Source organism: Bubalus bubalis, chromosome 21, assembly GCF_019923935.1.
Source record: "Bubalus bubalis isolate 160015118507 breed Murrah chromosome 21, NDDB_SH_1, whole genome shotgun sequence".
Lineage (NCBI taxonomy): Eukaryota > Metazoa > Chordata > Mammalia > Artiodactyla > Bovidae > Bubalus > Bubalus bubalis.
In genome coordinates this window covers 11,524,252-11,551,885 of record NC_059177.1, presented here as the reverse complement: position 1 = coordinate 11,551,885, position 27,634 = coordinate 11,524,252, and the positions used below count along the sequence as shown (strand labels likewise).

Sequence of the window (27,634 nt, the reverse complement as noted above, 5' to 3'; positions counted from 1 at the left end):
CGAGTTAGTGATCTGCAGGGCCAAGGACATATCCCTGTGAGGAGAAAAACCCCAAGAGATAAGAGTATACAAGGAAAATGCTTAAATCCATGCACTATAGATCCAGCAGATTTGTGCTGGACTATGGTAGCTCCTGTTTTTACTGTCCAGAAAGCTTTCCCAGTGCTTCTTTTGGAGCCAGATTCTCCCCACTGCGGTGTATGGAGGGGGTGGGGACCAAAGAGATCCAATCAGATTATATCTCTGGAGAAAGCGTTTTCATTCTTCATGAAGGTTATTTAGCTGGGAGTGCATGAGCCTGGAGCTCTAAGTGGCCCCCTTCTCTGGGGCATTGTGGCCAAGGGTCCCTGCCAATAGGGGAGAGAAAGGCCAACCAAGAGAGAGAAGCTGTGTGGAAGGATGGATGCAGGAAGAGGGAAGGAGGGTGGAGAAGGAGCAAGAAGTAGAAGCCCAGACAAGAGGCTGGACCCCTGGATTTGGCAGGGCAGGAATGCCCAGGTATGTGAGCCAATGGTTCCCCTTTCTTGCCTAAACTGATATATTTCTGTCACTTGCAACTGTAAATATTCTGACTAATACAATGTCCTTTAAGAAGAATACAGATAAGAAAGGAAATAAGCAGAGACTGAATAAAAGGCATTGACTCTCCCTTGGGAGAAAACAGACTTAATCTTGTGTAAGGAGTAGGAGGAACCATGAGGTTACAGTTGAGTGTGAAGAGACTCATCCTGAGACCCATGACAGTAGTCGTGGGAAAGCACGTTTGAATGAGACTCTGCTGGGACTTCCCCCCTGTTGCTGGTTCAAGTACAGTCTGAAATATCTGTGCCTGTGAGGGTTTGGGGTGATGGGTAGTCTCATTGCCTGGAGGTGAACGTATAAACTGGCACATTCTCTTCGGAGAATACATCAAGTACTCATGAGGATCTAAAACAAGCAGTTAGGTGTTTTTATAACAAAATATATGGTGAAACAAGTACAAAACAAATACACAGTTTAAATATATATATGATTAAAACAATAATAATGAAAAGAACATCTGTGTTCCACCCTCGTCCAGCTTAAGAAGCAAAATATTACCACCAGTCAACTTAAGAAAATAAATGTTATGCTTCAAAATAGTTTGAGAAGGGGTGGGAAGAAGTGGGTGAAGCATGTGGATGATACAGTATTTGCAATGATTTGATAATCGTTGAAGGTAGATGATGGATACACCGGGGCTCATTATCTGACAGGAGGTAGGTAGATAGGGCCCCCTGAAGGTAAGGCAACTGGAGATTTATTCCCTATGGACTGAAACTCCAAGACGAGACTAGCAGGACAATTAAGGGAGGAGGCTGGGCTCTGCCCAGACCACATATTTTTCATTCCTGAAGTCAGGAGATCTCCCTGACTACACATGCGCAGAAAGGCTCCTTGAAGGTCAAAGGGGAATGATGCTAAGCTACCACTGAGCCCTGCCCAGAGCACATATTTTTCATTCCTGAAGTCAGGAGATCTCCCTGACTACACATGCGCAGAAAGGCTCCTTGAAGGTCAAAGGGGAATGATGCTAAGCTACCACTGAGCCCTGCCCAGAGCACATATTTCTCATTCCTGAAGTCAGGAGACCTCCCTGACCACACATGTGCAGAAAGGCTCCTTGAAGGTCAAAGAGATGCATGCAGGCACATGGAAGGATCCTGAGATACGCCAAACATGAGCCAGGCACATCAGAATGATCGGCCCCAGGAAACCCAGAAGAAACGCCCCATAAAAGTAACTCAAATCGTCATAAGGGCACGACTCAGCAACTCAGGACTCTCCCTCTGAGTCTGCCCTTGTGTCTACCCACACGTACTGTACTCTTTTACTAAATACTTTACTTGCTTCACTACCTTCCATCTTTGTGGAAATTCTTTTCTCAAAGATGAAGGACCAGGGCCCTCGTCACTCTAGTGGCTAGGATCTGGGGCTTTCACCAATGCAACCCGGGCTCAATCTCTGGCTGGGAACCCAAGCCCCGTTCAAACTTGTTCCAGACCAAAGTCACCAGTGTTCAATTATACTATCCTATTAATATTTTTATATATTTAAGAAATTTTCCATCAGAAAAGAAGGAAGGAGGGAAGGAAGAAGAGCATGAGAGGGAATATCATTAATAGCCTTCAAAACCTCCAGTGTGTTCCACCCAGAATACTATGGTATTTCGTTCATTTAAAAATGCCACCTATTTTTGTTGCTGTTGTTCAGTCGCTAAGTCGTGTCCAACTCTTTGCAACCCATGTACTGTAGCACGCCAGGCTCTCCTGTACTTCACTATCTCCAGAAGTTTGCTCAAATTCATGTCCACTGAGTCAATGATGCTATCTAACCATCTCATCCTCTGTCACCCGCTTCTCCTTTTGCCTTCAATCTTACCCAGCATTAGGGTCTTTTTCAATGAGTCGGTTCATTGCATCAGGCAGCCAAACTATTGGAGCTTCAGCATCAATCCTTCCAATGAATACTGAAGGTTGACTCCCTTTAGGATTGACTGGTTTGATCTCCCTGCAGTTGAAAGGACTCTCAAGAGTCTTCTCCAGCACCACAATTGGAAAGCAGCAATTCTTCAGCGCTCACCCTTCTTCATAGTCCAACTCTCACATGGGTACACGACTACTGGAAAAACCACAGCTTTGACTATATGGACGTTTGTCAGCAAAGTGATGTCTCTGCTTTTTAATATGATGTCTAGGTTTGTTATAGTTTTTCTTCCAAGGAGAAAATGTCTTTTAATTTCATGGCTGCAGTCACAGTGATTTTGGACACAAAGAAAATAAAATCTGTTACTCCTTCCACTATTTCCTCTTCTATTTGCCAGATGGTGAGACTGGATACCATGATCTTAGATTTTGTTGAGTTTCAAGCCAGCTTTTTCACTCTACTCTTTCACCCTCATCAAGAGGCTCTTTAGTTCCTCTTCACTTTCTATCATTAGAGTAGTATCATCTGCATATCTGAGGTTGTTGATATTCTGCCTGGCAATCTTGATTCCAGCTTGTGATTCATCCAGCCCAGCATTTCGCATGATGTACTCTGCATAGAAGTTAAATAGGCAGGGTGGCAATATACAGCCTTGGTGTACTCCTTTCCTAATTTTGAACCACTCTGTTGTTTCAAGTCCAGTTCTAACTGTTGCTTCTTGACCTGCATACAGGTTTCTCAGGAGACAAGTAAGGTGACATTTCCAAGTAAGGTATTTCCATCTCTAAGAATCTTCCACAGTTTGTTGTGACCCACAGTCAAAGGCTTCCATATAGTCGGTGAAGCAGAAATAGATGTTTTTCTGGAATTCCCTTGTTTTCTCTATGATCCAATGAATGTTGGCAATTGGATCTCTGGTTCCTCTGCCTTTTCTAAATCCAGCTTGAACATCTGGAAGTTCTCAGTTCATGTACTGCTGATGCCTAGCTTGAAGGATTTTGAGCATAACTTTACTAGCATGTGAAATGAGCACACTTGTATGGTAGTCTGAACATTCTTTGGCATTGCCCTTCTTTGGGAATGGAAAGAAAACTGACCTTTTCCAGTCTTGTGGTCACTGCTGTGTTTTCCAAATTTGCTGGTATACTGAGTGCAGCACTTTAACGGCACCATTTTTTTAGGATTTTAAATAGCTCAGCTGGAATTCCATCCCCTCCACTAGCTTTGTCTGTAGTAATGCTTCCTAAAGCCCACTTAACTTCACACTCCAGGATGTATAGCTCTAGGTGAGTGATTACATCACTGTGGTTATTTGGGTCATTAAGACCTTTTTTATATAGTTCTTTTTTTCTTTTGTTTTGTTTTGAGTTGCTTTTATTTATTTATTTATTTTACAATATTGTATTGGTTTTGCCATACATTGACATGAATCCACCACGGGTGTACACGTGTTCCCCATACTGAACCCCCCTCCCACCTCCCTCCCCATATCATCCCTCTGGGTCATCCCAGTGCACCAGCCCTGAGCACCCTGTCTCATGTATCGAACCAGGACTGGCGATTTGTTTCACATATGATATTATACTTGTTTCAGTGCCATTTTCCCAAATCATCCCACCCTTGCCCTCTACCACAGAGTCCAGAAGACTGTTCTATACATCTGTGTCTCTTGCTGTCTCACATACAGGGTTATCATTATATAGTTCTTCTATATACTCTTGCCACCTCTTCTTAACCTCTTCTGCTTCTGTTAGATCCTTACCATTTCTATCTTTTATTGTGCCCATGCTCATGTGAAACATTCCCTTGACCTCTCCTATTTTCTTGATGAGATCTCTAGTCTTTCCCTTCTATTCTATTGTTTACCTCTATTTTTTTTTTGCATTGTTCATTTAAAAAGGACTTCTCATCTCTCCTTGCTATTCTCTGGAACTCTGCATTCAGTTTGGTTTATCTTTCCCTTTCTCCCTTGCCTTTTGCTTCTCTTCTTTCCTTACCTATTTGTAAAGCCTCCTCAGACAATCACTTTGCCTTCTTGCATTTCTTTTTCTTGGGGATGGTTTTGGTCACTGCCTCTTGTATGCACCTTCATCCATAGTTCTTCAGGCACTCTGTCTACCAGATCTAATTCCTTGAATTTATCCATCACCTCCACTGTAATCTGATTTAGGTCATACCTGAATGGCCTGGTGGTTTTCCCTACATGCTTCAATTTAAGCCTGAATTTTGCAATAAAGAGTTCATGATCTGAGCCACCTGGATCTGAAGCTCCAGGTCTTCTTTTCACTGACTGTATTGGGTGTCTCCATCTTCAACTGCAAAGCACAAAATCAATCTGATTTTGGTATTGACCATCTGATGATGTCCATGTGTAGAGTCATCTCTTGTGTTGTTGGAAGACGGTTTTGCTATGACCAGCATGTTCTCTTGACAAAACTCCATTAGCCTTTAACCTGCTTCACTTTATACTCCAAGGCCAAATGTTACTCCAGGTATCTTCTCTTGACTTCCTACTTTTGCATTTCAATCCCCTATGATGAAGAGGATATCTTTTTTTTTGGTGTTAGTTCTAGGAGGTCTTCATGGAACTGTTCAACTTCAGCTTCTTTGGCATTAGTGGTTGGAGCACAGACTTGGATTACTGTGATACTGAATGATTTGCCTTGGAAAGGAAGCAAGATCATTCTGTCCTTTCTGAGACTGCACCCAAGTACTGCATTTAGGACTCTTTTGTTGACTAGGAGGGCTACTTCATTTCTCCTATGAGATTCTTGCCCACAAAAGTAGATAAAATGTTCATCTGAATTAAATTCGCCCATTCCTGCACATTTTGGTTCACTGATGCCTAAGATATCGATGTTCACTCTTGCCATCTCCTGCTTGACCACATCTAGTTTACCTTGATTTATGGACCTAACATTCCAAGTTCCTATGCAACACTATTCTCTACAGCACTGGACTTCACTTTCACTACCAGACACATTCACAACTGAGCGTCGTTTCCACTTTGGCCCAGCTGCTTCATTCTTTCTGAAGTTATTAGTAACTGCTGTCTGATCTTCCCCAATAGCATACTGGACACCTTCCAACCTTAGGAGCTCATCTTTCAGTGTCGTATCTTTTTGTCTTTTCATCTGCTCATGGGGTTCTTGTGTCTCCAATACTGCAGTGGTTTGCCATTCCCTCCTCCAGGGGACCACATTTTGTCTTGGGTGGCCCTGCACGGCATGGTTCATAGCTTCACTGAGTTATGCAAGCCCCTTTGGCATGACAAGGCTGTGATCCATGAAGGGGACCACATATACACTCAACTAATATTTGACAAGAAAGCCAAGAACACCTAAACAGACATTTCTCCAAAGACACAGAGATGGCCAACAGGTACGTGAAAAGCCGCTCAACGTTGCTAATTATTAGAGAAATGCTAATCAAAACCACATGAGGTATTACCTCACATCAGAATGGCTATCATCAAAAAGTCTACAAACAATAAGTGCTGTGGAGCATGTAGAGAAAAGGGAACCTTCCTACAGTGTTGGTGGAAATGTGAATTGCTGCAGCCACAATGGAAAATATTATGAAGGTTTTTAAAGAATAAAAATATGGCTACCATATGATTCAGCAATCCCACTCCTGGACATGTATGTATCTTGAGAAAAGTCTTACCTGAAAAGTTACATGCACCCATCCCAACGTCCACTGCAGCCCTGTTTACAATAAGCAAGCTAAATGTCCATCGACAGATGAATGGATAAAGAAGATGTGCTACATATATGCAGTGGGCTATTACTCAGCCATAAAAGAATGAAGTCATGCCATTTGTAACAACATGGATGGACCCAGAGATGATTACACTAAAAGAAGTCAGTCATATGATAAGACAAGTATCATATGATATCACTTATATGTAAAATCTAAAAAAAAAAAAGATACAAATGAACTTATAAAATCAGAAATAGACTTACAGAGATAGGAAACAAATTTATGGTTATCAAAGATGACAGTAGGGGTGGAGGGTGGGGGGGAGGATAAATTAGGAGTTTGGGATTAACATATACACAGTCCTATATATTAAACAGGTAAACAGCAAGGAGCTACTATACAGCACAAGGAACTATACTCAATATTCTATAGTAAACTATAATGGGAAAGAATCTGAAAAATAATATAAATATATAAAAAAGAATATATATACACAAATATATGTATATATATATAACCGAGTCACTTTGCTATACATTTGAAATTAACACAACATTGTAAATTAACCATTACTTCAATTTAAAAAAACACCTAATGGGGAAAAGACACTCTCTTCAACAAATGGTATTGGGAAAAGTGGATAACCACATGTAGAAAAATGAAATTGAACCCTCATCTTATACCACGCACAAAAACTAACTTGAAATGGACCAAAGACTTAAACATAAGACCTGATACTATAAAACACCTAGATGAAAACACAGGGAAGAAGTTCCTCAAGATCTTGAGGAATGTTTTTTTGGATCTGACACTGAAAGTACCAAAAAACAGCAAGAGCAGAAATGAACAAGTGAGGGGCTTCCCTAGCGGTCCAGTGGTTAAGACTCTGTGCTTCCACTGCAAGGGGCGCAGGTGTGACCTCTGTTTGGGATCAAAGCTCCTGCACACCACAGGCCATGCTGTGCATCCCACCAAAATAAATCAAATAGAAAGCCTATAAAAAATAATATACAAGTGAGACTACGTCAAACTAAAAAGCTCCTGCACAGCAAAAGAAACAGTGAACGAAATGAAAATGCAACCTACCAAGTGAGAGAAGCATTTGCATGCTGTGGACGACAAAGAATGCAGTCTGCCATTTCAGTAAACAAAGGATGCTGCAACCATCAAGCCAGCAGACACTGGACCTGTTCCCAACAGTGCACCCTGAGTGGAATTTGGGATAGAATTCCTGAATTCATTAAGATGCAGAGCAAAGAAATTGTTTCAATAAGCCTAGACCTTTGTGTCTTCCCATTCCCAGGTAGCACAGTGGTAAAGAACTCAAATTTAAAAATGGGCAGAGGAACTAGACATTTTCAGAAAGAAGGCATCCAAGTAGCCAACAGGTACCTGAAGAGATGCTCAGTATCACTATGCATCAGGGAAATGCAAATCAAAGTCACAATGAGATATGACTTCACCCCTGTTAGAACTGCTATCTTTAGTAAGACAGAAGGTAACAAATGTTGCTGAGGAAGTGGGGAAAAGGGAACCCTTGTTCACCACTGGTAGGAATGTAAATTGGTTCAGTCACAACAGAAAAGGTATGAAGGATCCTCAAAGTATTAAAAGTAAAACTACCATCTGACCCAGCAACTGCACTTTTGAGTATATATCCAAAGCGAATGAAAGCAGGATATCACAGAGATATTTGCATCCCCATGTTGACTGCAGCATTATTCACAATAGCCAAGGTAGAGAGGCACCTAAGTGTCTGTCAACAGATGAGCGGATAAAGATGAGGTGGTTTCTGCATACAATGGAATATTATTCAGCCATGAGAAAGAAGGAAATTCTGCCATTTGCAACAACATGGATGGACCTTGAGGACATTGTGCTAAGTGAGGTAAGTCAGAGAAAGACAAATTCTCTATGATCTCACTTACATCTAGAATCTAAAAAAGCCAGAAGAAATAGAGAGTGGCACGGTGGTTTCCAGCAGCTGGGGCTGGGCCAACAGGAGAGATGCTGTTTAAGGGTACAAATTTCCAACTAATATGTGAACAAGTCCTGGGGACCTAATGGGAAGTATGGTGATTATGTACAATACTGTATTATATACATCAAACCTGCTGGGAGACTTGATTATTCTCACCACAAAAAGGAAAATATAATTACATAAAGTGATGGAAGTGTAAGCTAATACTTCAACGGCAATCATGCTGAAACATATAAATGGATCAGGTCAGTATTTTCTTTTTTTGGCTGCACTGTGCAGCTTGTGGGACATCTCAGTTCCCCAACCAGGGATGGAACTCCTGCCCCAGGCAGTGCAAGTGCGAGTCTTAACCACTGCACCCTCAGGGAAGCCTCAGGTCAGTACATCGTACACCTTAAGCTTACACAATGTAACGAGTCACCTGAATCCCAACAAAAGAAAAAGTCTGCCGGTTATTTTGCATCCATTCTCCTGCTGATGAACACTGGCTGTTTCCAGCTTTTCGCTATCATTAATGGTCCAGCTATGAGCCTTCCAGGATGAGCACAGGGCTCCCACTGCACACGTGGAAGTTTCTCTGCAACTATATCCAGAAGGACTAATGCTGGACCAAGAGTACGGTCACCCTTCCACCAGGTAACAAAACATTGTCCCAAGTGGTTGCATTACTGCCCATTCCTTTAGCACACATACACTGCTGCTGCTAAGTCGCTTCAGTCGTGTCCAACTCTGTGCGACCCCATAGACGGCAGCCCACGAGGCTTCCGCATCCCTGGGATTCTCCAGGCAAGAACATACACTAGAAGGATACATATACCCCATAATATTACTAGTGAATGATCTCCAGGTAATAGATTATGGATCATTTTCATTTTCTTTTTTTGTAATTTCTAAATTTTATAATATAAACATCTTATCAATACCTTTAAATTCCAAAACATCTATAAACACGTAACTACATACGATATAAATAAATATGCCGTGAATATGCAGCGTGTGTTGTATAGGCTCCCTGCATCCCCTTACCTCCAGGCCCCGTCTACCACCTCCAGCTCCAGGACGGTCTGCAGACGCTGGCAGTGCCGGGCCTCCAAGGTGATGCTCACTCTGCACTCCCCCAGTGGCTGAACTTGGCCACTCGATGGCTCGATGTCGAAGGGAGACACCTGATGGGGAGAAGGGTGAGCAGTGGGGACACTTGGAACTGCAGAATTGGGGGCTGGCCATGACCAACCAGGGTCACCCCCAAGCTGCGCCCCCCAGCCCCCTGAGCACTTCCAGGGTGCAGAAGAAGACAAGTGGATGGGGGAGCACAGATGACTAAGTGCTCAGGATGAAGAGGAGAAGATGATGAAAAGTGAGTCTCCAAGGAAAGGAGGTGGAAGGCAGAGGGAGGCGCCTTTGGCGTGGTGGCTCTGAGCGGTCTGCCCGCCCCACTGTGCAGGTGCGGGTCAGGAGCTGCGGCTCCAAGGAAGGAAGGACGAGCTCCCAGACTGCGGCAGGGCCCAGGCTTCTGCGTGGCCACAGATGTGTCCTTGCACTTATAACTGTGTCTTCTCGGGACAGACCCCTCCCTCATATCCTCTGCTTTAGTTCCTCTCTGAAACACCTAGAAAATTGTAACTGGTGCACGTTTCCTAAGTTGTTTTACAGATGCTTAAACCACCACCAAATGGAAGAAGTTAACTACTTGATGACCATGGGTGCACAGTCCCTCGATGTACTGGAGCCTGAGGACTGATAACGTTAATCGCTGTGACGCTACCTTGTCATCAACCAGAGAACTGTGCACGAGCTGCCCATGTACTCTGCAACCTGTCACCTGGTCTTTACAAACGTTTGGCTGAAAGCCTTCGGGAGTTCGGGGCTTTTTGAGTGTGAGCCACACGTTCTCCTTGTCTGGCACCTTACAATAAACGCTACACTTTCCTTCACCACAACCGAGTGTCAGTAGATCGGCTTTCCTGCATGGGGATGATCAGGGCCCAAGTTTGGTTTTGGTAACACCCATGTGATCCCTTCCCCACATGGTCACCCCCTCACCTAATCCCCCACAGCAGTTAGTTCACATTTACCTGACGTGTCCACCTCCTGCCCCGTACCAGGCACTAAAAGGGAAGGGAGAAGGCTCGGGGACTACAGTGCCCTTGAGTGTATGCCCCAGGACCCCTGGATGGGTCACAGTGACTAGCAGGGTGTCACTGGGCATTGAAAGATCACAACCAGGAACAACATAACTCCTCTCTCGTCTCCTTCTTCCTTGAGACCAAGACCATGAATGAGTACAAGGCACCTGCCTGCAGGGTGACCTGGCTGCCCCTGCCTTGACCCACCCCGCCTCCCGCCCTGGCAGCGGTGCTGTGCTGTCTTGGGCCCTGTGCTTTCTCGCTACAGAGGCTTCACTGCCCAGGCACTGGGGGGTTGGGGAGTAGGGCTGGCCTACACCTCAGGAAAAGTAGTCTCTCTCCTGAGCGTTGGGTCCAAGCTGAGCTGGGAAGGGAAGAGCTCCTTTGTGTTCTTCATTCATTGTTTTCCACATGCACTCCATTTCACATGCAGCCCAAGGCACGTGTGTATGTGATGCAGGGGCAGGCTTTGGTCTGGAGCTGGGTTTCTGGATCCGACTTGGGCACATCCAACAAACCCCAATTCTCAATATTTGGAGAGTTCACAAGAATACAGTACAGAGAACTATAGAGATTGCTACCAGCTTCAATTTGGACATAAATCTTAATACACCATGAAATTGATAATTACTTCAATTATAAAATATATTTGGACTTCCCTGGTGGCTCAGACGGTAAAGCATCTGCCTACAATGCGGGAGACCTGGGTTTGATCCCTGGGTCGGGAAGATCCCCTGGAGAAGGAAATGGCAACCCACTCCAGTATTCTTGCCTGGAAAATCCCATGGACAGAGGAGGCTGGTGGGCTACTGTCCATGGGGTCGCAAAGAGTCGGACACGACTGAGCAACTTCACTATCTGTCACTAGTTATTCTTCACAGTGGGAGGAAAAACACAGACTGGGAATCAGGGAAATGGGATCTGATATGATTCTGCCACTTTGTAGCAGTGTGGCCCTGGGGAAGCCCCCAACCCTCTCTATATCATCTATCCAATGAGGAGGCTGGCTGAGGTCCGTAAGTTTCCAACTGTGCTCTGGGAAATCCCAGGGACTCCCCAAAAGTCCTAGAGCGGGGGGTGGGATGTGGGGAGAGGCAGGGTGCCTGATCAGGGGGCCTCTGGTTCACACTCTACTCTAGATCTTGGGTTTCTGTTGAAGGTTTCATTTGAATAGAAGGTTACTAAGAACGCCTGCCCTCCCCCGTCCCATTCTCAGTCTCTGGCTCCACGAGCCAGGCAGGGTGACCAGTGAGCCCTGGGGATATCCAGCATTAACTCCAAGCCTGTGCAACAGATCCCGTGGCAGTGGTTTTGGTCACTCGATACAAAACTGTCTTCACTTCTCAGTTTCAGAGTGCCCAAGGGAGAAGCGAGGCTACCAGGGGAAGAGGGATAGCTTTCAAGGGGAAAGGAAGTGGGCAGCAGGGGAACCTGGGTGAGCTGCCGCTAGAGGGAGGGTCAGACCCTCTTGACCTGGCCAGAGTCTCTCACGTGCTGCGACCGCGCCCACGTGTGAAGAGTGGGTGTGGTGAGTCAGTGACTTCCTGGGCCTGCTGGTGTTGTGGCTTGGGCTTGTTCAGGACTGAACACGGTATTTAGACATGATGCCCTAATTTAGAAGTTGACGGTAAATACTTAGCCACTTTTAATATTTTCTATTTTTAGAGAAAAAGGAAGCAAGTGCCATTTGAGTGGCCGTGATTTTCCTTTCGGAGAACTTTTTGGTTTGGGTCACACGCTCACCACCTGGTGGCAGGTCCTCAAAACTGCAAGCACGATCCTTGGGAGGCTTGGACTCCCAGCAGCGCGCCCGCCCTTTTCCCCGCCCTTTTCCCGAGGCCCTGGAAGCTTCCCTCCCAACTCAGCTGCCCACTTTCTTCCTGACGCCGGCTACTCTGACAGAGGGAGAAACCCTTGTCCTATTTCTGTGTCAGAAGGCAGAGAGAGGAACAGGAAAATCCAGTCTCCGGGGTTCCGCTCTGCTGTAGAGAGGATGGGGAATGGGGGGACACTGCCAGGCAAAGGTCGCCAGTCAGGCTTTTCCTCTCCCAGCCTGAACGCGCCAGCTTCGGTGTCACGGCTCACACATCACACGGGTTAATCTGCGCCTGGGGGTGGGGTGGCACCCCAGGAGGTGGTGGACAGTACTCACGTCCTCTTGCCTTTCTTGCAGGGAGACCTGGCTCTCCCTCATGGCCCACGTGGCCGGGAGCTGGCTGAGGTTCCGGATCTGGATCAAGTTGGTGGCTTTCTGTCCCAGGCGCAGCAAACCAAACTGAAGGGCTGAGACGTCGATGACCAGGGCCGGCCCCTGAGGCACCCAGAGGGGCCGGTCACTGGGCCACCTGGGTGTGGGCTTGGTGCCCTACCCCGGCCCCCGCCTTTCCAGCCCGCCTAGCCGCCCGGCCCCATCACAGGCACCTTAAAGGCCGCCTCGATGTGCAACACCACGGGCGTGGGAGAATCTTTGATCTCACACAGCAGGTTCTGGCTCGTCGGCCCAGGGACACCCCCGGTAAAGTTCAACTCAAAATCCTCGACCTCGCTGGGCTCTGGGAGAAGAAGGGTGAGGTGAGGCAGGAAGACGTGCAGGGGCGGCAGGCTCCCTCTATGGCTGGCCCAGGTGTCAGGCCCCTCATGTCGTGGCCGGGGCTGGGCTGTGACTGGAGCTGATCATGGGGCCTCGAACTCCTGCCCAGGCTCCTGTGACCATGAGCTCTCCCTCCCCTGCCAGCCCCTCCCGCGGTCCCCAAAGTACCGATGGTCCCCGTGCAGGGCTCCACCTCAATGATGTGACAGTCACTGATCTTCCCCCATGTGTACCTGATGGCTGACTTGCTGTTGTTCCACATCTGAAAGACACACCCCAACCTGGGCTCCCTGGGAGACTGTACTTGCTAAAGGATTGAGGGGTTTGGGGCTCACAAAAGGTCCTCTCCAAACCCTCCCAGCTAATTCCCAGCCACTCGACAGCACCAACAGGGTTTGTGGGTAACGTATCAGGCCAAAGACCTCTGAGTCCAGGAACTTGTGCCGAGTTCAGCACCATCTCAACCAGTCCAGGCCGGGGAGAGACAACCACCTACCTTAAAATTCTTCTTTATGTTTATGCCAATATAGTTCTCCCCAGGGATGATGAGGGCATACGGTTCTAGGAGAACCTGGAAAGGTTCGACTGAGCCCTTCACCTCGATTTCCAGGACGATCACGTCATCCATGCAGTACAAGGGGTCCTTGGAGTTTTCCAAGTCCAAACTGAACACAAACCCACCATAAGCTAAGAGTCATCGTGTCCCCATCTCTGGTCCTGTGAAAGGAAAGCACGCCCTGCCCACAGCTACCGAGCCCCCCGAAATTGGAGGTGTCAGCAATGCCCTGAAACAAGCGAATGCCTGCAGCCGTGCTGGCAGCTCAACTGCAGGCCAGGACCGAGTTCCCTCCTTGTGTTTCCAGGGACCACAGTGCAGCCGCACCAGCCTGGAACTCCCCAGCAGCTGACCGGGGACCCCCCAGCAACAGCCTGCTTAGGGAAGAGTTGGCAGACGTGTCACCAACTCCTTCCTCCATTAGCACCACCCCCCAGGGGCCACTGGTAGCAACTGAGAGCACGGAGCACCGTTTCCAGGTTCCAGGGTGCACAGTCAGAGAGCTGTTCCCTGCATGCAGAGCCCGCTCCAAGCCTGGTGCCAGGGCAAGGTCAGGAGCTCTCACCTGCCAAAGCCTGCTGGGGGTCAGGGGCTCATCCACTCAGTTCTGGTGCCTCCCCCTCCAGCATCCTCCATGGGAGGGCAGGCCTGGTGCCCACCCCTCAGCCAAAGGCCTGGGTCCTGCTCACCTCACGGGCTCTGGAACTTCCTCCAGCACCATCTGGAGCACACTGTGAAAATCCCTTGGCTGCAAGATAAACACAACACCCTGAAGAAGAAAGCCCGCCCCAGGGAAGGCTCGAGTCACAGCAGCAATCCTCCCCGGGGCCTGGCCACCACAGACGCCTTCCTGAGACACAACACTGCTTCCCTGGAGCCTCTCCCCACACTGGGGGAAATGGGGCTGCTAGGATGTGAGCCTTGACTCAGGGACTGGGGGCCACTGCAGTCTCAAGACTGGCATGCCCACTTCAGCTGGGCCTGGGGGACAGGAAGGCCCTTGGCAGTGCCCTCAATGTGTCTAAAGCATCAAGCCTTCCTGGGACAGACAGCATCAGGGGCTGAATGACGGGCTGAGAGGCAGACCGGCTGTCTTACCAACAAGGGCCGCTGGGAACCCCCCTCCTGCTCCACCCTTGCCTATAACATACAGGGCTTCACTTTGGGAATCAAGGGCTGTGTGAGCCTTGCCCTGGGGGACCCCACCTCACTGCCTGGAAGCTTCTGTTAGCTGGGCAGGAATGGTAACACCTTTGATGGAGCAGAAACATGGAAGACACTAGAGTCGAAGTGAGGCCAGACTTGCTCAGGACAGGGTGTGTGGGATGGGGACCAGGCAAGACGAGCTGCTTCGTCCTGCACACACCAAGCCCACCCACTAGCCCCACTCTTGGCTAAGCGCTGGCCTTGGCAGGACACCAGGGGTCTCCACAGGGTCAGCTGTGGCTTCGATGTCACCAAAGAACAGGGATGGAGGGTGAAACCTGCATGACCCAATCGTGGGCAGCCACCAAGATGGCCCCATTTGAACCTCTTGCGGGGAGAAGCTCAGGATGAACTCGTGGTCCGTGTGGGGGCTGAGAACGCCCATCTTGGGGGTGATGCAGAAGGCCGTCTCCCTGTCTGGGTGGTACTTGATGCTGTCTGTGCTGTAGGTTTCTCTGGGCATCAGGGACTGCAGGTTGGGCTTCATGATCTGCCAGTGGAAGGCCAGCTCCACGTGCCTGCGGGGGCGCCCCTGACAGTAGGCAGTGGAGCCAAGGCCGCGGCCCAATTCTGCCGACAAGCCCTCCCACCCCCTGCTGCTGATGGCAGGTGTGTGTGGGGCGGGAGACCGCAGGCGAGAACTGCTCCTTGTGCCAGGTAACAGACCCTGTGTAAGGCCTGGGTCATGGGGACAGTAAGCCAGGAGGCACCCTGCGGTCTGCCCTGGCATAATGGAGAGGCTCAGAGGATGGTCAGAGAATAAATGGCACTGACAGCTGAACCCACAGACCTTCAGCTGTCTGACCCTGGGATGTGAGAGAGTTCCTCTCATAGGCCAGGCAGGAATTCTCTGGAAAACCATTCCCGGTTAAGGATGGACCAGAGGGGCTTCCCAGGTGGTGCTAGTGGTAAAGAACCCATGCAGGAGACATAAGAGACATGGGCTCGACCCCTGGCTTGGGAAGATTTCCTGGAGGAGGGCATGGCAACCCACCCCAGTATTCTTGCCTGGAGAGGCCCATGGATGCAGCAGCCTGGTGGGCTATACAGTCCCTAGGGCTGCAAAGAGTCAGACATGACCAAGGTGACTTAACACGCAGAGGATCGAGAGCAACACTGCTCAGTAGGACTCCCTGCAGTGCTGGACATCTTGCAGACCTGCTCTGTCCAATATGAGAGCCCCTAGCTACCCATGCACTGAGCGCTTCACATGTGGCTGGCGCCACTGAAGAAGCGAATTTTGCATTTTATTTTAGTTCATTTCCATTTAAATGGTCACATATGGCTAGCAAGTACCATGATGAACAGTGCACATCCGGATCCTCCCATCCTGTGCTCAGATTCAGGATGTCAGGCCAGGTGAGGAGGGAGCGGGGTGTGTGCTGGGGTCCCGCACAGGCATCACTCACGTGGCGTTTCTAATAATCAGCAGTTTGCTGGCCGTGGACTGAAGGTTTTCAGGTTCAAAGCGTATGAAGTACTGGGCTGTTAAGTCTGTGAGCTCTCCAGGCTCCGGCTGACTTTTCTCACCAGAAATATAGATCAGATCCAGAGCAACCAGCTGCCCAACTCCTGACAAGGTTGGGGGAGCAAAGTTTCATGAGGGCTGAAGTCAGGACTCTGGCCGAAGGCTGTCACAGGACCCAGGTCACCATCCACATGCAACCAACTGGCCACGATTGTGACCCCAGGAAGTGCACACACACGGGAACAGCGAGCCAACAGCGTACAGACTCATGCTGTCACACTGTCACAGACCAACAGGAGGTGACTCTGCTAACCGAGCCCGTAATGGGCACTCAACTAATGCCTGCTGGGTGAACTGGGTGGATGGTAGACAGACAGGCGCCAGGAAGGAACGGGGCGCCCGAGGAAATGCAGGAGGCCGGCCCTTCTAACTGCAGAAACCTAGGGGCGCCCTGGCTGTTTCCGTGTGAGTCACTGGCAGGTCCCCAAAGGTCTAGGTGAGTTTCAAAGTGACACGATGAAAGACTGTCCTCCAGGTTTCCATCTCTGTTGCACTAGAGGGCCCCTTGGGACAGGCCTGAGGGCCACACTGGCATTGGTCTCTAAGGTCTGGCCAGAGCAAGTGGCCCCAAACCGGAGCCCAGTGCCCGGAGGCTGCAGCATTCCAAGTGCACCACCGCTCCCCTCCCCACAGCCACGGACCGGACCCCCGCCCTGGGAGTGCACCACGCCCACCTGTGGCCACCAGCTCCTTTATCTGGCAGTTGTCACACACGATGACAAAGGTCTGCTCTGCCTTTCCCAGGCTGGTTGGGAGGAACAGGACCTGGGGAGGAAAGGGTTGTCCTGCAGCCTCCCGTGAAGGGGCTTCTTCCCCATCACCTCCTCCTCTCGGCCGCACCCCCTGCCTCGGGCCTCCCCTCCTGGCCATCTCCCTGGGGTCCAGCCCAGGCTCCGGGATATGGAGAGAGAATTCACAGAGACGGAAATAAAAATGGCTCTTAACAACATGTTTAACCTCATTCATGATCAAAAATGGAAACGCAAACCAGCCTGAAAAAGTTTCACGCCTCCTACTGGCAAAGAGCAGAAAGTTAGCGATCATGAACGCAGTGACAGGATGTCTTAATTTTCTTCAAACTACTCTAATGGGGCGGGGTAGGGTTTGGTGGGAAGAGACGGAGGAATATAAAGCCAATGAGGTTGGCCAAGAGTTGAGAAAAGTTGAAGCTGGGTAATGAGCACCTGGGTGATCCTTAAACTATTCTATTTTTTTTATATGGGTTTTTTTGGAGGGGGGGCTTGGCCAGTTGGACTTCTGTCCTTTTAAGTATAGTTGACTTACAATGTTAGGTTAGTTTCAAGTGTACGGCAAGGTAATTCTGTTATATGTGTGTCTATGTGTACATATATACACACACACATATACACGTATATATCTATTAATTTTCAGATTATTAGTATTATGATGATTATTATTTTGACTGAGCCACAAAGCTGGTGGAATCTTAAGTTTCCTGACCAGGGATCAAAGCCATGCTCCCTGCAAGGTAAGCACAGCCTCCTAACTACTGGACCCCCAAGGAATTCCCTGTATATGTTTTAAAATGTCCATGGTAACAGATTTTTTTAAAGTTTTATAACATATTGTATTGGCAAAGATATGAGAAAACAGGCAGCACCTTCATATACTTTGTTGGAAGTATAAAATAATATATTCCAAATGGTGAGGATTTTGGCAACATGTACCATAATTAGAAGGGCAGAGGCCCTAAGTCAGCAAATACACAACAAGGACTGTATCCTGCAGGTAGGACAGAGTGATGCCTGTATAAGCTATTCCCTGAGATGGCCAGAGATCAGAAATAATCTTCATATCCATCAGCAGGAGATGGCTGACCTAAATTACAATTCATACACACAGTGGAATACTATGCAGCTAGAAAAAATGAGGTGTGGGAAGTACATGGTGCAGAACATAGAGTGGGCAACAATTTGTGTGAAGAAGAATGGAAACATAGGAAAGAAAAAAACATGTGTTTATGTAGTCATCACATACGCCTACAAAGGCATCCAGAAGGCTGTGGCCTCTGGGTGGCCAAGGAGGTGGGGGGAGAGGCAGCATTTCACCATGCATCTATTTGCATATTTTGAATTTTTAATCATGTGAATCTATTTATTTGGAAGTATGGAGAAAGCAATGGCACCCCACTCCAGAACTCTTGCCTGGAAAATCCCATGGACGGAGGAGCCTTATAGGCTGCAGTCCGCGGGGTCGCTAAGAGTCGGACACGACTGAGCGACTTCATTTTTACTTTTCACTTTCATGCATTGGAGAAGGAAATGGCAACCCACTCCAGTGTTCTTGCCTGGAGAATCCCAGGGATGGGGGAGCCTGGTGGGCTGCCGTCTATGGGGTCGCACAGAGTCAGACACGACTGAAGTGACTTAGCAGTAGCAGCAGTATAAATAAGTTTTCTAACAAACAACATCCCAATCAGTAAACAAAATTTATAGAAACCACCAAGGCTTGGACCTGGGAGTGGACATCTGGGTCATGAAAACACAAAGGTGGGAATTCCCTGGTGGTCCAGTGGTTAGGACTCAGCACTCTGACTGCCAAGAGCCTGGGTTCAATCCCTGGTCGGGGAACTAAGATCTCATAAGCCATGCAGCACAGTCCAACAAAACAAAACAAAACAAAACAAAACACCCCACAGAGGCAAAGGAAATCAAGCAAGCAAATGAGGAAGCAGCAACCGATCCTAAAGAGGTGGAAGTACCTGCTACTGTCTCATCACCTACCTCCATGAATACGGCCTGCCCTGGAACCAGCTCAAACACCGACGGCAGGATCCCAAAGGGAGGCTCCTCAACAAAGCCGATGGTGACAACGGCCTTAAAGAAAAGCAGAAGATGATCCAACAGCATGAAAGGAACTGTGAAGTCTCTTGCTCAGATGACCCATGTCTCTCCAAACATCCATGTTGTGATTTGAAGGCTCTTATGGATCATCCAGTCCCCTGTTCATGAAGAAACTGAGACGCATCCATTCAGCAAGCACTTACTCAATCTGCACCAGATGGGGTTCTTTCGTTTAAAGACGAGTACATCATGGAGCATCTGCAAAGAGCTGCCTATTGGTTGGAGGCACAAGAAGAGCACTGACAAGGGTTTCAGACACAAAGCAGGAGGTGTGTGGGAAGGTCTCCCCAGGACGCGGGCTCCCTCGCACAGTCCCTTCCCTACTGCAGCACCCTGCGTGGCTCATGCCGGCTTCCGTGTCCGCCTCCATTCCCAACCCAGCCGTGGCCGTGAGGTCCTGAAGGAAGCTGCCGACTTGTCAGCAGACCTGCAGCCTCGATGCCTACACAGGAAGCAGCCAGCATGCAGGGACACAAGCCCATGCCTCCAGGTCCCTGGCACGTGACAGCTATGAGTGAAATGTCTCGGGAAACATGTGGTCTCCTGGATTTATCGCTTGTTTCCAGAGATGCACAGAAAGCAAGGTATCTCTCCTCTGAGAAAGACAATGGTGTGCACGAGCGTGACGATCAGCGTTGTCAGCACTTGGCTGCCATGGGGGATGCGGGGTGGGAGGGAGCCTGGGCAAACGGTGGGGCGGTGGGGCGGGGGCGGGCATGTGCACACGCCCTGCTTCTCAACTCCAGCTGACAGGGCCACAGTGGATCCTGGCCCAGGGCTGCACATCTTCCAATGTTTCAGAGAAAGTGGAAATGTACATTTTATATGATATCTATTTTTTTTTTTTCAGCATAGCATGTGGGATCTTGATTCGCCAACCAGGGATTGAACCCGAGCCCCCTGCAGTGGAAGTGCAGAGCCCTACCCACTGGATAGCCAGGAAGCTTCCTGAAATCTCTGTATCTTTAAATGTTGATTCAATATATGTTTTTAAGCAATGCTGGATTTCTCTACTGACTCAGATGTTGAAGAATCTGCCTGCAACGTGGGAGACCTGGGTTCAATCCCTGGGACAGGAAGATCCCCTGGAGGAGGGCATGGCAACCCACTCCAGTATTCTTGCCTGGAGAATCCCATGGATAGAAGAGCTCGTGAGCTACAGTCCATGGGGTCGCAAAGAGTCAGACATGATTGAGCGACTAACACTTTCAGTTTCAAGCAACGTTAGCTCAAAAATGTTTTGAGGCCCTGTGCCAAATAAACATGACCACAAAATTCAACCAAAGAGCTTCCGATTTGTGACCTCTGCTATAGTCAAACATTTGCCACGATAATGACTGACTGATTGACTCAGTGAACGAATGAATGGGTATAGTGACATCCAAGACAGGCCTTGAAGGACGGGAGAGGTGATGGGACCTGTCCAGGCCTTGAAGGATAGGAGAGGTGATGGGACCTGCCCAGGGTCACACAGGTATTAGGAGTATAATAGGAACTACAGTGCTATACTCTTTCCCTCTTGATTCTTAAGGGACTGCAGCTCTACAATTCTATCCACTGCTTTTCCAGCCCCAGGGGCACTCGAGCAAGTCCCTCACAGGGGTTACTGCATTCGATGGACTTGCTTTTTTCCCAGGAAGCGCTGTGAGCACTCACCCTGAAGCTGGGCGGCGGCCAGCTCTTCTTAGGCATGATACAGAACTTGCCCACGCTGAAGCCCACGTTTTTGCAGATGAATCTGGTTATCTTCATGCCCCCAATGAGGCAGTAGCCGCAGTCCAGCACAGGCGACACTGCAGCCACAGGGGAAGATGGGCAAGAGAAACAGCCTGGGTCCTCCTGAGGCGCGGCCCAAGCTGAGAGTGGCTGTTGGGGGGTGGGGCGGGGGAGGGATGGACGGGGACAAGCCCCGTGCCTGCTTCCGCCTGGCAGTGGTTGGTGCCCCAGGACGCCACGTGCGTGGGTCTCAGGGTGCCCCGAGCCAGTGCCGCTGAGGCTGGGGTCACCTGGGCCACGGCCTCCTTTCCTGATACGAGTTGCTCAGAGTCCGCCTCCCTCCAGGGAAGTAGGACAGTCAGGGCCTAACTCTGGAGGAATGCGGGAGCTTCCGGCAGGTCCCTCCTCAGGACTCAGAAGCCCCTGCCCAAGGGGTCAAGCTGTGTGCTGCCACCCAGGGGCCCTGTGGGCAGGTGGTCCTTTAAAGGGGCACTAGCCCTCCCCGACCCCCGGAGGGCAGCAGGCACTTACACGTCAGCACCGGGGGCGGCCTCCGGGCCTGCAGGGGGATCAGGAGCGTGTGCGCTGACTGGGTCTCCACTAGAATAAAGTCATCAAAATCCCCAAGGCAGTCGGGAAAAAACTGGACAATGTACTGGCAGGTCATTCCAGGAGCCACCATTCCACCTTCTCCTGGGAACATCCCTGCGGGAGCAAAAGTGACAATGAGATTCTGGAGACCAGGGCAAGATTCCAGGGCCCGGGGTGGGAGGGCAGTGACAGGGCCCCCTGGGACGTCAGGGCGGGCCATGCCTGGCCCTGTGGCTTAGCAGTCACTTTGTGGGCAGCAGATAGACACTTGAGATTTCTAGGGAGCAGAGGAGACACGATCAGAGCTGTTCTTAAGGAGAACACCGAGTCACGGGAGCAGGAAGGCTGGCTGGGAGGCCAGTGCCAGGGCCTAAGTGAGGAACCAGGGTGCAGTGACGCTGGGCAGAGCAAGGAGACGGCTGAACTGATCTTGGGGGTGCGATCCAAGGAGGAACTGTCAGGCTGGGGGGGTGGGGCTCTGCTGGAGGGCAGGCAGGAGGCCGCCTTGGAGCACGAAGGGTGCAGGCTCAGGAGCCACCTGGAGCCCCGTGGGGACGCAACCTCGGGCAAGGCCAAATACAATTTCGAGGACGGGCAGGCCACTGCCACCCTGAGCTCACCCAGTCCCAGGGCGAAGTAGGGCGTGGACGGAGGGAGGACTCGAAGGTGGCGGCTGGTGGACGTGGTGTTCTGCAGGGAGATCACCATCTGTGCAGAGACAAAGCGACACATGTGGGCACAGGCTGTGAAACCTGGGACTCGCATAATAATATGGGAATGGGGTCGGGGGATGAATGAAATGAGCTTGGCCCAGTGTGGGTAACTGCCGAGCTGGTGAGGGGGCCGTGGGATTTCAGGTGACTGTTCTACCCACTTTTGTTTGTTTTTAGATAAAAAGAACTACAAGGTAAACGGAGGTGGGAGTAGATCTGACCTGGTCTCTGGCCTGACTATGCCAAAGCCTTTGACTGTGTGGATCACAATAAACTGTGGAAAATTCTGAAAGAGATGGGAATACCAGACCACCTGACCTGCCTCTTGAGAAACCTATATGCAGGTCAGGAAGCAACAGTGAGAACTGGACATGGAACAACAGACTGGTTCCAAATAGGAAAAGGAGTACATCAAGGCTGTATATTGTCACCCTGCTTATTTAACTTATACGCAGAGTACATCATGAGAAACCCTGGGCTGGAAGAAGCACAAGCTGGAATCAAGATTGCCGGGAGAAATATCAATAACCTCAGATATGCAGATGACACCACCCTTATGGCAGAAAGTGAAGTGGAACTAAAAAGCCTCTTGATGAAAGTGAAAGTGGAGAGTGAAAAAGTTGGCTTAAAACTCAACATTCAGAAAACAAAGATCATGGCATCCGGTCCCATCACTTCATGGGAAATAGATGGGGAAACAGTGGAAACAGTGTCAGACTTTATTTTTCTCCAAAATCACTGCAGATGGTGACTGCAGCTATGAAATTAAAAGACGCTTACTCCTTGGAAGGAAAGTTATGACCAACCTAGACAGCATATTGAAAAGCACAGACATTACTTTGCCAACAAAGGTCCGTCTAGTCAAGGCTATGGTTTTTCCTGTGGTCATGTATGGATGTGAGAATTGGACTGTGAAGAAAGCTGAGCGCCGAAGAATTGATGCCTTTGAACTGTGGTGTTGGAGAAGACTCTTGAGAGTCCCTTGGACTGCAAGGAGATCCAACCAGTCCATTCTGAAGGAGATCAGTCCTGGGATTTCTTTGGAAGGAATGATGCTAAAGCTGAAACTCCAATACTTTGGCCACCTCATGCGAAGAGTTGACTCATTGGAAAAGACTCTGATGCTGGGAGGGATTGGGGGCAGGAGGAGAAGGGGATGACAGAGGATGAGATGGCTGGATGGCATCACTGACTCGATGGACGTGAGTCTGGGTGAACTCCAGGATTTGGTGATGGCCAGGGAGGCCTGGCGTGCTGCGATTCATGCAGTCGCAAAGAGTCAGACACGACTGAGCGACTGAACTGAACTGAACTGGCCTGTTTAAAACCACAGCAATGTTTGTTTGTTTTTTTTAACGTTTATTTTTATTTATTTGGCTGAGCCGGGTCTCCGTTGCGGCATGTGGGATCTTAGCTTTCTGACCAAGGATAGGATGCAGCCCCCCGCACTGGGTGCGCTGGGTCCCAGCCACTGGAGCACTAGGCAAGTCCCCAAAATCACAGCTATTGTTTACTGAGTTTCTCGACTTCCCAATGACCAGGGAAGTGAAGTGAAGAAGTGAAGTGAAAGTCGCTCAGTTGTGTGTGACTCTTTTGGAAGGTGGGAACTACCTCTATTTTAGGGCAAATAAACTGAAGTTCAAAGAGCCTCCTTCACTGGAAAGTAACAGTGGCGAGACTGAGCCCGGGACCCTGAACTCTGCCTCCTCGCCTCTCACTCACTGCTCTTTCTCCACATAATCCATTTTCTTTTTTTTTGGACCACACCACATAGCATGCAGGATCTCAGTTCTCCAAGAACCAGGGATCGAACCTGCGCCCCTTGCAGAGGAAGCTAGGCATCTTAACCACTAGACCACCAGGGAAGTCTCCTGACATAACCCTTTGAGCCACTTCTTCTCAAGGGCCCAGCAAGGGGTGCTACCTGTATTCAGGGTTGTAACTGGGACTCTCTCCATCACTCAGCCCATCCCCCTCGTTAAACCCTGCCTTCTGTTCCCCCTCCCTCAGATCAGGAGACCCCTGAGGTCTCAGTACCTAGAACTGAACTCACACAGTGCTGACCCCCAACAGCACTCAGCACAATGCCCAGCATGGAAGAAGAACTCCACGCATGCACACACCTTTGGCTCCTGTTTTGTGAAAGATTACACTGGGAAAAATGTATAAATTATAACACGACAAGCCATTTTTCCAGCTTAAAAAGTAAAACATGAAAAACACAGATGAAGCCTGGCCCCAGCCCCACAGCAGAAAACAACTCCATAAATTCAAAGCATGTCTTCATACTTTTACTCAAAGGGGTGCTTTCCTAAATCTGACTTCCCTGGTGGCTCAGAGGTTAAAGCATCTGCCTGCAATGCAGGAGACCTGGGTTTGATCCCTGGGTTGGGAAGATCCTCTGAAGAAGGAAATGGCAACCCACTCCAGTACTCTTGCCTGGAAAATTCCACGGACGGAGGAGCCTGGTAGGCTACAGTCCATGGGGTCCCAAAGACTTGGACACGACTGAGCGACTTTACTTTACTTTTCCTAAATCAACATTTAAGTCCATTTTTGGCCAGCACAACATACTGCCTCAATCCACCTGTGAACCAGATCCAAATCGGAGAGATCCACATTATAATTCTTATTTCTCCAATATTAATGATGATGAGCATCTTTTCATAAGTTTGTTTGTTATTTAGGTGTCCTCTTGTGTGCTGTCTGATCACAGTGTCCATTTGCCATTGTGTACTTTTTTTTAATTGATTTGCAGAAATTCTTTATATTTTCTGGGCACTAACATTTTATAAGGTATATGTTACAAACATCCCCAAGTTTATAACCTGTATTATCTTTTGATGTATTATCTTTAAAATTTTAGTATACCAGGGGTCATCACACCCTATTTCCCACCTCCTAGAGCTCTGACTACTGTCAGATTTAGGAGGGGGGAGTCAACTCCAGAATCACATCCTAAGGGTCTGCTGTTTTCAGGCCCTTCTGATCCCACATGTCACAGCCCAGGTTCCCCAAAAAGTGGAGTCTTGTATCAGCTTTAAAATTTTAATGTAACATATATCAACCTTTTGGTTCAAAGTTTATACTTTAGGGTCAAGAAACCTCATATCTCCTATATTTCCTTCCTACCTTTTTGCTTGCGATCTTTGCTGGAAAGCATTTTGTTGAGGCTATGGAGTGAGGTAGGGATTAAATTATTTTCCGTATGGCAAGGACACTAATTCCATTGTGCCTTTTCAGATCTGCACAGGTGCACAGACAGCCCTGGGAACTGCTCCCTCAATCTGCTATTTTCCCAACTACAGGCTGGCTTGCAGTGTCACCACGAATCGAGGTGTTCACGACAGCAGCTGCCCTTCGTGTCCATGGAGGCACATCTCTGGAGAGCCTTGCGCCCAGCCAAACGCCTGACCAAATGAGAGGCAGGATCCAGCAGTTTATGGAGGGGTGTCCCGTGGGACAAAATAATCAATTGCACAGACCGGAGTTCAGTGCAGTAACACATTCTCGTGTTGGCTCTGCCTCCTTCCACCCCTTTCCTCAGTCGTCCCTGGAACTGTGAACAAAAGCACACACTCTCACCGCCTCAGACTCCACCTTATGGGGATCTGGGCTGTGACACCTGCCATCAGAAGAGTCTGAAAGCAGCAGATTCTGAGGCTGTGACTCTGGAGGTGATGTTCTCTTGTCTGACGGCGAGCAGAACTCTAGCTGCTGGGAAGTAGGGTGCGATGACCCCTGGGATGCATCATAATTACTGAGGTTTCCTCCCCATGGTCAACTGAAATGAGGAGGTGCAGGCGGAGGGAGGTCAGGCGCTGAACTGTGGTAGCTACAGCATGGTTGCGAGGTCTGCGCAAACAGTAATTATAAGGATTGTGAAGGCGGCTGGCTTTCCTTAAATGCACTGGACGCCATAGAGGAAAAAAAATGATAGGCTTAGGGCAGCCAATTCAAGGGCCACCATGAAGACATTCCTTGCATTCCTGGACTACACGCAATTTGTTCCTGGGGTACAGTTTGTTCCTGTGTGTGCGTGTGTGTGTGTGTGTGTGTGTATGTGTATTTTTCTTACTTAGTTTTTTACTTAGTACTTCTGAACCTATGTTCTTTTTTTTTTTTCTTTCAAATGTCTTTTAAAGTTACCAAAATATGGAAGGAAAACAAAAGAGAAAGTATGTGAAACATAATAAGCTCCTGGCTTACAAGGTATATAGATCTCCATTCCTACCGCAACTCCTCAGTCTCCAGCACTTGCAGCCCACATCCCAGTCTGCTCCTTCACTCAGGACAGATAAGTCCTCTCACAGCTCCAAAGGACAGAGGATGGGATGGCCCATGTTCTCCCCCCACTGCCCAAATAACACATTATTTGTTTATTTATGCCATGCAGCTTGCGGGATCTTAGTTTCCCAACCAAGGACTGAACCCACACCCTCAGCAGTGAGAGCATGGAGCCCTAACCACTGGACCACCAAGAAGTGCCTGCATCTATGTTCTTAAGCAAGACTGGTTATGGCTCTCGCTGTCATACTTCCTTATTTGGCTTTGGTTCAAGGTAGTACTAAGCTCTGTCTTAGTCTAAAATATCATAAACTTATGAACGACAGGAATGTACTTCTCACAATTCTGGAGGCTGGGAAGTCCAAGATCAAGTGGCCAGCATGGATGTGTTTTGATGAAGGCCCTCTTCCAGTCATAGCTGGCAACTTCTCACTGTGCCCTCAAGGGGTGGGAGGGGCAAGGGATCTCTCCAGAGCCTCTTCAGAAAGGCCCTAGTCCCATTGTAGCACCTCCCCAAGACCCCACCTTCTAATACCATCATCTTTGACAGATAGAACTTCAACAAATGAATTCTGGAGGGACACAAACATTTAGACCATAGCAGGCTCATTACCTCAGGATGAGGGTATGGTCCTTTTTCTAGTCTCTAAAAGTTTATATAAGATAGGGATTAGCTTGAATGTTTGGTGGTATATACCTGTAAAATGATCTGGGCATGGTGTTTCTTTTGGTAGGTTTTCTTTTTAAGGTATTTTCATCAAATTGGACAGCCACATAGTTAAAAGAGTCAAAGGGTTCTACAAAGTTCTGAAAATAGAAATCCTGCCCTCTTCCCCTGCCTCCACACCCACCATTTCCCACAACCAGATGAAAACACTTTTTCCTCCTTTAGCTGATTATTTTGGAAATTACTTTCATGTCTCCAGATGGTGTGCTTTTTTTTTTTTTTTTTTGGTTTTAGGTATTAATTATGGATGGATGATATGGATATTCTTTTTCCTCGCCCATAACCAGCTTACCGAATGCCATCCTATCTATCTTTCCTACCCTCATCTTCCTGATGCAAATTATGTCATACGCATAGTTAAATCGGCTTTTCTGGTGGCTCAGATGGTAAAGAATCTGCCTCCAATGTGGGAGACTCAGACCTAACCCCTGGGTCAGGAAGATCCCCTGGAGAATGGACAGGCTACCCACTCCAGTATTCCTGGGCTTCCCTTGTGGCTCAGCTGGTAAAGAATCTGCCTGCAATGCGGGAGACCTGGGTTCGATCCCTGGGTTAGGAAGATCCCCTGGAGAAGGGAAAGGCTACCCACTCCAGTATTCTGG

The 27,634-nt window shown here is 48.7% G+C and overlaps 1 protein-coding gene across 5 annotated transcripts in view; it reads right to left on the bottom strand.

Moving 5' to 3' along the window:
• Positions 1-27,634, bottom strand: part of DLEC1 (DLEC1 cilia and flagella associated protein) — a 92,336-nt gene that overhangs the window by 19,796 nt on the left and 44,906 nt on the right. For all 5 annotated transcript variants that reach the window (XM_045163942.1, XM_025272605.3, XM_044934150.2 and 2 more), the window contains 13 exons: positions 21,926-22,013; positions 21,246-21,419; positions 20,655-20,791; positions 18,879-18,971; positions 16,809-16,899; positions 16,016-16,178; positions 14,932-15,124; positions 14,090-14,148; positions 13,341-13,509; positions 13,013-13,106; positions 12,676-12,806; positions 12,407-12,565; positions 9,155-9,294 (listed from right to left, as the gene is read on the bottom strand). In XM_045163942.1, coding sequence (XP_045019877.1) covers positions 9,155-9,294; positions 12,407-12,565; positions 12,676-12,806; positions 13,013-13,106; positions 13,341-13,509; positions 14,090-14,148; positions 14,932-15,124; positions 16,016-16,178; positions 16,809-16,899; positions 18,879-18,971; positions 20,655-20,791; positions 21,246-21,419; positions 21,926-22,013 — 1,691 coding nt within the window. The remainder of the gene's footprint in view (positions 1-9,154; positions 9,295-12,406; positions 12,566-12,675; positions 12,807-13,012; positions 13,107-13,340; positions 13,510-14,089; positions 14,149-14,931; positions 15,125-16,015; positions 16,179-16,808; positions 16,900-18,878; positions 18,972-20,654; positions 20,792-21,245; positions 21,420-21,925; positions 22,014-27,634) is intronic.